This window comes from Chelon labrosus (genome assembly GCF_963514085.1).
Source record: "Chelon labrosus genome assembly, chromosome: 16".
NCBI classification, from domain to species: domain Eukaryota; kingdom Metazoa; phylum Chordata; class Actinopteri; order Mugiliformes; family Mugilidae; genus Chelon; species Chelon labrosus.
The window spans coordinates 2,564,657-2,576,045 of record NC_140349.1 but is presented as its reverse complement, the minus strand read 5'-3'; the positions used below and the strand labels follow the sequence as shown (position 1 = coordinate 2,576,045).

General features: G+C 43.8%; 1 protein-coding gene across 1 annotated transcript in view; it reads left to right on the top strand.

The window, feature by feature from the left end:
• Positions 1 to 205: 205 nt before the first annotated feature.
• Positions 206 to 11,389, top strand: part of LOC311501408 (chloride channel protein 1-like) — a gene marked incomplete at its 5' end in the record, with an annotated part of 34,881 nt that continues 23,697 nt past the window's right edge. Inside the window, 11 exons of the mRNA XM_084563207.1 lie at positions 206 to 256; positions 6,765 to 7,068; positions 7,165 to 7,296; positions 7,440 to 7,568; positions 7,768 to 7,901; positions 9,185 to 9,262; positions 9,424 to 9,502; positions 9,585 to 9,710; positions 9,967 to 10,051; positions 10,651 to 10,752; positions 10,851 to 10,935. Coding sequence (XP_084419333.1) covers positions 206 to 256; positions 6,765 to 7,068; positions 7,165 to 7,296; positions 7,440 to 7,568; positions 7,768 to 7,901; positions 9,185 to 9,262; positions 9,424 to 9,502; positions 9,585 to 9,710; positions 9,967 to 10,051; positions 10,651 to 10,752; positions 10,851 to 10,935 — 1,305 coding nt within the window. The remainder of the gene's footprint in view (positions 257 to 6,764; positions 7,069 to 7,164; positions 7,297 to 7,439; positions 7,569 to 7,767; positions 7,902 to 9,184; positions 9,263 to 9,423; positions 9,503 to 9,584; positions 9,711 to 9,966; positions 10,052 to 10,650; positions 10,753 to 10,850; positions 10,936 to 11,389) is intronic.

Here is an 11,389-nt window from a genome sequence, read left to right as displayed (position 1 = left end):
GTCAGTTCTGATGTCTTCACAGGCTGTTAGCTAGTAGTACTACACAATGTGTGTGTGTGTGTGTGTGTGTGTGTGTGTGTGTGTGTGTGTGTGTGTGTGTGACAGAGTGAAAGAGCGTCCTGGCTGAGCGTCCCGAGCAGTCCTGGTAATGCTGAGACAGACGGTGAGCGGGTGGGTTTATTTTTGGGTCAGTGACAGTGTGTCAATGGCCGCAGATGCGTCGGAAAGGAAGGCTCTGAGATACAAGCAAACCCTGGTCAGTGTCCCTCTCTGTCTCTTTTGCTCCGTGTTTGTCTTTTGCTTTTTTTGTTCTCGTCTATTTGTCTATTTTTACATCAACCTTTGTGTGTTTACTCCCGTCCTGTCGTGTGTCCGTCTCTGCCCGGTGTCCCCCTTGCATGACGCACCTGTATCGCTAGCCTTCGTGTGCACGGATGGCTTGTGATTGATCCACTTATTTTCATGTGTGAGACCAATTAGCTGACGTGTAACACACATGGTCATGCAACAGGTGCTCAGACGCTGCCTGCGTACCTCCTTCACCCCCAGACCCCTCGGCATGCACGCACATACACACCATGAGAGTAGTTTCTTTGCTTGCCACCTGTTTGCTGCTCGCCCGCCTTGTTCCTTAATCCCTGTTTGGTTTGAACACATGTCAGAGTGACAAGTGTCTGCATGTCTCTGCGTGTGAAAGTGTGTTTACACAAAGCGTCCTGGCATTTTTGCATGACTTCCTTTTGTGTTTTAGTGTGTCCTGCATGCATGCATGCGGGTCCATGTGTGTTCCAGAGACTGGAAACCTGATCGCGCATTTGCAGCGGTGCTAATCTTCGGCATTCGCGTTGGGACAAGGCAGCGTGAAGGGTGTCTGTGGACATCTGGAGTTCTTTCTCTTTTTTTTTTTTACTATTATTATGACTTCCAGATGTTCTTAGTCTGGAAGTCAGCCCGAAACTTTCCCCGTCCACAATCTTTTTATGGAGGAAAGTGTCGCTCGGGTGGAAGTTGGTCAATCAACTGAGCGGAGTTGAATTTGTTTACAACAAAAATGGCTCTGATTGGTCGGAGGGCTGTCCAGTTGCTTGCAGATTGTATTGCAGATTGAAAACACGGACAATAATTGAATCCAAATGGCGTGATAGCAGACTCATATCCTGATAAATCCAGGCTAAGATGCTCTGTTGCAGAATATTATAACCGTAAGATAATTTCCTGGCTCTGGGTACACAAACTGAGTCCAGAGAATAAAAAGAAAACCTGTATGGCAAATGCAAATCAGGCAGAAACAAAAACTTTAAGTCAGTTTTCTCGCTCGAGGAGTGATAAAAGCTTTGACTTCATGTGTAGCTTCACGTGGATAACGTCAGCCTCATAGAGACGGTTGCGATTTAAACCCTGGAACTGTTGTCTTTGTTGTGATCGGTGAATCATTGTGGAGTGAAGTTGTACTGAAAGGCCAGAAAGACAAAGGCTAATCCGACAGAGCTGCCTCCGTGGTGTTGATTGGCCGGTATGTGAGGGCTGCTGATCACGGTGACCTATAGAATTTAATGGCTGTTGAAATATTTATTCCTGTGTGCTGTCCAAGGGTGGGGTGGATGGGATGGGATGGGATGCAAAGTCATCTAACCTGTGAGTGTGCTTTTGAAGAATACGCTGACTGCTGTAAGCCTTGTGTTGCCACCCGTGGGAGCGGGACTATAAGCAGACGGGTTGCGTCACGTTTTTTGTTTTTTTTCCTGTGTGTGTTTTTGAATTTCCTAACGGCAGCCTGCTACAAAGACGGGACACGTGTCTGTGGGAGTTAGCAGTCATGTAGGGAATGTATGGAGCTAAACCCTTCTCTATTTTAGAAGACCTTCATATGCGTTAGGTTTGACTTCAAATGACAGCTTATAATGGCATGCACTCGCATTCAGTCTGTGGACGTCAGAGGGCCTCTCAATGACAGCGATCCCACAAAGTGATGTCAATCGGCTTAAAAACACATCGGTACGTTCTCAGAAAAATTTCTCGTAAAGCAGAAGAAGATCCTGCTGGTGCTAAATATTTGTCCAGATGTAGAGAAAACTGAATTCCCAGAACATCAGCAACAAATTATAGGAATATTTGGTTCATTTTGAGATAAATAGCTGCAATTATTCTCCTCTTGCATCATGATTCATTCAGGAAATCTGTTTTTTCCTCGTATTTCAAGGTGTCTGTTTGTCTTCACTGTCGGATTATTTAATCCAGAATTAATGCACGATAGATACGATCCAACAAGGAGTGCAAAATATAATATTTCATTCTAGTTTTCAAGATTTTTCACAAGGTCAGATATCATGATTTATAACATCTGTCATGATTTTTGGTCCTGGAAATAAAAATCAGCTCAGTACAACTCAACTATCTACATGATATGCTAGAAGTAAGATCTAATTACCACCAACTAACAAACTAGCTAGTTTTGAAGATGCTATAAATACAGTAAATGTGAAGATGATTGTTAAAAATCAAAGAGAAAAGACAGATTTCAACACAAACTCTAAAGGAAACAGACAAAGGCAGACATATTTTTCAGTGTTTATATGAATGGATGAATAGATGGATTGATGGAGGTAACATTTGCAACACCATGTTCATTATTTTTAAACAAAGCAACCTTCACGACTTCAGCTATTACTGTTAACTTTCACCATCTTCACATACATACCTCGTATGTGTGGAATCCCTTGGCCATATATCTTTGGACTGTTTGCTTGTTCTAATTTCACCTCAATGCTTTTTGAAAGTTTAAACAATTGTTAGCATCAATTCAATGCTTTTCATTAAAGCTTGATTCCTGACAATTAATTATTATAAAGTCACATGTTACCCTACATTACCATTCCTGCCAACGCTGATTTTGAAAAAAGAAAATACTGGGACTCTGGCGTGTGATTCGTAAGATTATAAACCAAGCACTAACCAGAGCGGAAGTACCAGTGCAATTCCTCTAATGTCCACTTGAGGCTGTTTCCAAAAGTGAGTCAATCTCCATAGACTTCCATCTTCAAGTTTTTAAGTTGAAGTCAGAGACTGCCAATATGTAGATGGCCCGGGACACCACACGGAGCTTTGGGTTCATCCATCTTTATTTATAGTTACAGTGGTTCACATCCACATCGCTTCCAGCAGCTGTTTATAGCAACAACAGGAAAAAAAACCTGCATGTTGAGCACCTAAGCACAGAAAGAAAGAAAAATAGCAACTAGCTAGTGAACATAGCTGAAAGTTTTGGTAGCCAAAGGGCCAGGTGTTGCCCTCAGCAGCTGGTGGAGACCAAAAATTAGCAAAAAGAGACACCAATTCAGAATTAATTATAATGTGGTCACTGTAAAGATAATTTAGGAAGTAAGTGATTTAATAGATTGCTTACTAGCTTTAGCCTTAGCTCCACCAATGCTCCACCTCTTTGATTCTTTTTTTAATTAGCTGGGAGCCAGGTGGAGTCAGGCACTGCCAAGTTGGCGGCGGCTGGAGACGCCACACTGAGCTTCAAAACCTTTCTGCAGGAAACCTATACAACAAAACACATTTTTAGTTACAAATAAAAAATATGCATTTAATGCAAAAGTAAATGCATATTTTGTAAAGTAAATGCAATAAAGAAACCAAATAGTCTTTATGCTGCGTAACTTGAGCTTCATTGTTCTCTATGTATATGGTTTTGGTTGTGTCCTGTGTCTCTGGCTGCATGTAGAGAGGAGAAAAATCTAACAGGGCAGGAATTCAACAGCATACAATATAAACACTTTATTTATTTCTCACAACGCTGATATTGCATTGGCAGTAGTGTGGAAAAACGATACGTAGCCCTAGGTAAGAGTGGGGAAGTGTCCATAAGCAGGACAGGAACTGAATCCTTCCAGAGGCTAAGTAAAACGCTCAGCTGGAAGGTTTTTCCCACGTCCTGTCCACATGTCCTTGAGGGACTAGGAGACAGCTGTAGGAAGGTAGAAGAGAGTGAGACATCGGAGAAACCGAGGAATACGATGAGGCATTGAAAGGTACGCTGACGGTGAGGGAGAGGTGTGGGAAGCGTAATGAGGAATATTGGATCACATTGGTACTAAATTTAGTCCAGAGTAGTGTTTCAGAGAGAGCGAGAGAAAGAAAGAGTATAAGAGTAGGGTTCAGTGACGGAGGGAGGGTGAAGGAGTACGAGCGATTAGTGCAGAGTAGAGTTTCAGTGGTCGGAAGGGAAAACATGGAAGAGGTAAAGGAGGGACAGAGTGGTAGCATTGGATTTCTGACAACATAACGGACTGAGGCAGCCATATTGGTGGTCCTGCCCTGCAGTATAGTGAACAGCCTATTACATTTCCAAACATTAAAACCTGTCTCTACCAATCAAATCAAACAGAGGTGATGAGTTTTATGAACATAATCCACCCTGCTTTTGTAAACTTTAATATTGCACAACAGAAGGAATCTTTAATCAGATTGAGAGGGGTGATGTACATCTTTGATAGTCCACTCAGTAGGAAAATCTGATCTCCTATTAATCGAGTAAACACTTGATCTGATGGTTTCTCTCTCTCGTTGGTATAAATCCAAAGCTTTAATTTCTGCTTAAAAAAGAAATAAGTTCAAAATCCAGGTGAGAAGTTTCCAGGAGAAAACAGAAACATGGAGGCAGCAAAACAACCAGTTGTTAAAATAAGTGTTTGAAAAGATCTTCTTGGTCATCTTCTCCTATTGAACTATCTCGTCTTTCTAAACTTTTCTGTTATACTCCAGCAGATTTGGTGCAGAACCACTTTGCACTTGTCAAAAACAATTCTGAATTCTCTGAAATCTCTGATCATATTGGTCTTGTAAGCATAGCCACGTTGTCAAATGACCAACAAGCTGTCAGTCAAGATTTGTCAACTATTGTGTGACATCGAAACTGGTGTGACCTCTAAACCCAAGAGATTTACTCAAAAACTGAGTTTCAGGTCAAAATATGGGCCTTAAATTAATAATTCCAGAACCTGCATCAGCATTTATTGACCCTGTAAACTTAGTAAAGCATGTTGCATTGTGGGATTCTCTGCAGAAACTACAGTGTGCATGGCATCCGGTCTTTATTTTCCTAATCGTGACAGCTCTGCATAGTAAACGGGGGAGGAGGTATTTACAGTAAGTGGGGATATTTGGTTCATGCAACAGCACATCGTTGAGTATGGGCAAGAGCTGAGAACTGTCATCTTAGGAAATGCATTTGATGTTGATGGGACTCGTAGAGTTTCTTTAAGATCTTCTCTTCATCCAGGTCTTCAGTTCTAAAAGACTAGTGGTATGTTGGGGTTTAAAAAGAAACATCTGTGGGTGGTGTTTTCTTTCCTCAATGAATGGAAAGGTGTGAACCTTGGGTGACAGATGTTCAGACTGTGTCGTAAATTGATGGCAGATTATATCTCAGTCCAGCTCCCCCTAGTATGGGAGCGGGGTTTTCCAATTTGACACTGATGGCTTCCCTTACTCGTCTTTCAAACCACGACCTGGATGACTGAGAACATTTTCTTGAGTCTTAAACTCTCATCAGTACATCTTCAGTCAGTGCATCATATACATTTCTGTTTTCTGAAGCAATCTTTTGTGCAATCTAAGTAAACTGTTGCTTGGCTCAGCAGAACAATACAAGTCAAGACATCTGTGCCTCGTATTGTTTGAGTCCACGTCGGCTTCCAGTTACGGTACATTGTGTATTGCGCTGCTCAGGTTTCACCGGGCGTTGACTGTACATACAGCATGTGTGTCTGTCTGTCCGTGAGCCCACTAAATTAGAAGCTGTTGAAAGGCTACGGCGTGGACCTACAAAGTGTCAGCAACGCACACAACTTACCAGCTTGTCGCTTATATTCCTGGGGCGCTATTGTCATATAGTGTGAAGAACACGTGTCAGATGCTTGTGCTGAAATATCACACAGGGTACACCAGCTTCCTTTTACTGTATTTGGACGTGCGTGGTATGTTTAGTCCAGTGTAGCCAGATTCAGGCATAACATAATGACCACCTTCCTAATATGGTGCAGGTCTTCCTTGTGGTGACTCATCAGAGAATGGACATGGGCCTTCTGGGGGTGTCCTGTCGTGTCTGATCAACCGAATGTTGCTAGTGGGGAGGCCTTTGAGGGGAGGGTCCTCTGTAGATCATGGTCTGGTCTAGGTGGGTGCTACACGTCTAAGTAACATCCACACCAATGAATGCCAGGTCCAGAAGTTTCCCAGCAGAACATTGAATTGGCCATCCATCAGCCGACTGGGGCCTTTCTGTGTCTGGTCATGGGTTCTCTCCGGGTACTCCAGCTTCCTCCGACTGTCCAAAGATATGCTCGTTAGGTTAAATGGTGATTAAATTGGCCGTGAACAAGAAAGGCCAAACTAAAAAGAAGATCTTGTAGTGATAGAGCCAGGATATTAGTGAGTGAAGTGAGCGAGAGACATGGGAATTAATGTCTTCCCCAGATGTTCCAGGACAGTTTTCATGGCGTCTGTCCAGAGGTGATAAATCTAGAGGCAGCGTACATGCTTCCGCTTCCATCAGAGCTGTTTGGGTCGACACGTGGTCCTGTCTATTTTTAAAGTGGACCCCTCTCAGCCGGGGGAGCCAAAATAAGAGTACTATCACACTCTGTATTCTCACTTGCTCAGGGGACTACCTGTACATGTCCACGTCTAATGAATGAACGACACGATTGTCTCTCTCTCTCTGTATTGATTAATGCATCGGTTTACCGATTGATTGACAGCTCTATGGGGAGTACCAAGAGCACCAAGGAGGCTCGGGCAGACGGGAGGCCACACGCCTACTGACGGAGAGGCAGATCCAGAAGCATGGCAACCATCACCGCAGCCACGGCAGGACGCGGCATGGTCGCCGCGGCCACGGCCAGAATGGATACCACGGTCGGCACGCTCATCAGCACGGCTACCACAGCAGGCAGAGGAACAGGCAGCAGGCCAACATGGAGATGGAGGCTGCTGATGAGCAAATGGCCGAACCCGACCTTACGTCCTCTCAGAAGAAGAAGCGCTCCTACTCCAAGTGTAGAGGTGAGCAGCACCGAGAGGAGATTAAATAAAAATAAAGACATGTGTGGAGGCTGTTTGTTCTTCTTCGTGAGCTTCTGTGCTGTTTGGTTCTGACAGATTGCATAGCGCGGGTGCAACGGTTCCTTGTGACCAGACTCGGAGAGGACTGGATCTTCCTGGTTATGCTGGGCATCACGATGGCTCTGGTCAGTTGGACCATGGACTATGCCAGTGCAAAGAGCCTGCAGGGTATGACACCAGAGCCCACTACGCCACACTTCTACCCTTCTCGCCTCTGTTTCCTTTCACCACTTTATTTCCCTTTGAGTCCCGTTCGGTTCTTTTATTCCTGTCTTATTTTCCCTCCTTCCTACTCCACCGTCCTTCTTCAGCCTATAAGTGGATTCATGGGGAGCTGAAGGGGAACATCCCCCTGCAGTACCTGGCCTGGGTTTCCTATCCCCTCATATTTATCCTGTTCTCCTCCCTCTTCTGTCACCTGGTCGCTCCTCAAGCTATTGGTCTGTACCCCCTTCTTCCTTGTGCCTTAGTTCCCATGCTTGGTGTCCACTGATGTCTTATTGTGTCCTAACCTTTTTTGGCATGAGGTGGTCATCAAACCACAAAGTTTAGAGAGAAAGTGCAGGCAGATGTGTTGAGTCCTTCAAGGGCTCACACAAATAAGCGTTTTTCAATTTAAATTTTCAACCTCTGTCCCAGGTTCTGGTATCCCAGAGTTGAAGACCATCCTCAGAGGAGTGGTGCTGAAGGAATATTTGACTCTCAAGGCCTTCGTTGCTAAAGTCATCGGCCTGACTGCGGCCTTGGGTAGCGGCATGCCTGTAGGCAAAGAGGTGGGTGAACCGAGACGAAAGCTGTGATATCCAGTGGACCCAAATGCAAAACACAGGAGGAGGCAGGAGTAGGAACCAAAAGAGCTTTGTGTCTTCCTCATTTGCATATTTTAGTTATTAAAAGAAAAACAAGAGCCCCATAAATATGAGGGACAGTCAAAATATAACACAACAATCCACTTTGGTCCCCTCTACCATGCTGGGTGTCATTGGAAGCTAGAGAAGCAACTTTTTCCATTCATGCAAAGCAATCACATAGTTGGAGCTAACCAGCTAGCATCAACCAACAGAGATGACAAGCAATTAAATTTAACTCAATATTTCATCAATTCCAAAAACAGTTGACAACAAATGCAATTGATATTGTTTTTATTACTTTTTATGGTCCTTTTGAGACTATCCACGTGATTATCCATCAACTATTCACCACACGGTGACCTGCCTGACTGAATCTGAGCCCCAAGTTCATGCATGGTCCTTTGCCCCCAACTAGTGGGCTAATGGTGGTACTGCATTACATGCATATGGATAAAATATCAACATTTTTATAGATTCTATAATGTGCACAATGCTGGAATTTGATGATGTACAGGCTAAATAAAACCAATGGTTGAATTGTGTGTACATTGCTTCCTGTAGTGAGACTCTGTTGTATTTTGTAGCCAGATTCCCTACTTCCCTTTACTTTGGATTATCGAAACGTCCAAATGGAGAGTCCGCCTGGTTCTATTTTTGCTAAAACCTTTTGTAGAATATGTGTCCGTTGTGGTATTTCCATAAACTCTTGGTACCCTTGTAGTCAGTGGGTTGCTGAATGAGTTTAGTGGTGAATCTATGCATGATATTACTGTTATCAGGGTGTTTTCTACTGTCTAATCTATAAGAAACCTTAGGCAAGGATAAAAAATTTAATTTCTCCTTTAGTTGATCACAAATTAACCAATGTTACTCACGCTGGGAATCTATTCTCTGAAGTCTTACCTATCCATAGAGACCAGCGTCATGCATATGGACTTGATAGTTTTGGAGATAGTCCTGATTTATTTTGGGTTTGTCTTTTTAGTCGACTTTTTAACCTCTGCTGCTACGATAAAGCAGGGTAATACAAACCCAGTCCAAATCAAAAGGTAATCTAACCTCAAAGGAATACCAACAGGAAGACAGTATAAGTAAAACTAACTAAAATACAATGAGACAACGGGTTAGAAAGTCACATTTAGTTCATCTAACCGTTGTGTTATTTACTGCTCAAATGTATTTTGTTATTTACCTCTTTCACCCAGGGCCCATTTGTTCACATTGCCAGCATCTGTGCAGCAGTTCTCAGCAGGTTAATGTCCTTCTTTTCAGGAGTTTATCAGGTAAGCTGATATCAGGAAACGACCGACTTCACAATGCATTATTCTATAGGTGCGATTATAAGAAAATGTAGAGATACTCCTCATCTATATGTCGTTATTCTCTTGTCTTGATGCTTCTTCCTCCTCCTCCTCCTCCTCCTCCTCCTCCTCTGGATCAGTAGAATCCATACTGTTACACGGACATCCTGACAGTGGGCTGTGCTGTTGGGGTGGGCTGCTGCTTTGGGACTCCACTCGGAGGTACACAAATAGTGCAAGAAATATCAAACTGTTGACTTCACTTGGATTAATTTGTTGTTTATTTTTGTCTTTTACCTGCCAGGTGTGCTCTTCAGTATAGAGGTAACGTCCACGTACTTTGCCGTGAGGAACTACTGGAGAGGATACTTTGCTGCTACGTTTAGCGCCTTCATATTTAGAGTGCTGTCCGTGTTTAACAAAGATGCAGGTACGTGTCTCAGATATGAGCTAGAGGGCGCCATTACACCAGTAACCATCACCACGCAGAGCTGCATGTCTTTATGGTTGACAGTGTCTAAGTAGTGTCCCCACATTACTACTACTCCCACTAGATGGTGTCCTCCCCCAGCAAATATAAAGCAGCTTTTATACCCTGAATCTTGGACAAATAATATTTATCATGGGGTTGAATCTGATCCGATGGCGTGCACGTTTCACCACTCCATCTTTTCTTTGTCCTCTAGTAACCATCACTGCTTTGTTCAGGACAAACTTCCGCATGGATTTCCCTTTTGACCTGCAAGAGCTGCCAGCGTTCGCCATCATAGGGTGAGGTATCTGATCAGCTGAGACATGCACCGATCAGGCATAACATTATGACCACCTTCCTAATATTGTGTAGGTCTCCCTTGTGGTGACTCATCAGAGAATGGGCATGGGCCTTCTGAGGGTGTCCTGTTGTTAGTGTGGGGGCCTTTGAGGGAAGGGGCCTCTGTGGATCATCCCACAGATACTTGATCAGTTTGGGATCTAGTGAATTTGGAGGCCAGGTCAACACCTTGTGCTGTTCTTCTTTTTTTTTTTTAGTTGTTCCTAAAGTGTTTTTGTGGTTGCATCTTACTGGGGATGTCTGCTGCCATCAAGGAGTGTCATTGCTATGGGGTGGGGGTGCCTGGTCTGGTCTAGGTGGGTGCTACATGTCTAAGTAACATCCACACCAATGAATGCCAGGTCCAGAAGTTTCCCAGCAGAACATTGAACTGTCACAAGATGGTTTAAATGTTATTCACTTCTCCCGTCAGTGGTCATAATGTTGTGGCTGATTGGTGTATGCTCTTTACATTCCTCTTTTAAACCACCTGTCCTCATGCGTGTTACCTTTACCTTCTCGCAAAACACAACTAGTCAAAGGTGTTTCATCTGTGCAGGATCTCCTGTGGGTTCCTGGGGGCGTTCTTCGTCTACCTTAACAGACAAGTAGTTCTGTTCATGAGACGACCCAACGCCATGACCCGCTTCCTGACCAAACAGTGAGTCTCTGTGAGCCCTATACTGTTATATTTTTGTTGTCAGACATATTTATGACTTGGATAATTACTGATGACTGATGTTTTTTTTCTCCTCCTAGCCGGCTGCTCTTCCCCGCTGTGGTAACGCTGGTCATCGCCACCTTGACCTTCCCCCCTGGCTTCGGACAGTTCATGGCAGGAGAGGTCAGAGTTCCCAATTTTATCTCAAGGGGTCTGGACCTATAAATAAAGGCAACTTTTCCTTTTGGTTTGGTCCCAAAAAGTATAAATACATTGTAAAAACAGCACCTCCATAGTGGACAAATTAGGGATAGCAGTTAATGTCTTCTATGTAATTATTGTTAATTCATCTCAGGGGCCAGATTGGACCCTCTGGTGGGCCGGTTTTATCCCGCAGGCCCTATGTTTGACACTCCTGGTGTAAAGCATCATCACAGACTAGAAGACTTAGGCTTCTGTGTCAATTTGACGCCGTAGCCTGACATGCACGTCGATGCCGACCTCAAGAGCTGTGATTGGTCCGCTCGGTAGTAGCGTGTTTCCGCTAATTTCCGATTCTCCATCTCCACAATTTTGGATCAGTGAAGATGCATCACATCAAGGAAAGGTTAACTGAGGAGGTTTGGAGATGCAAACA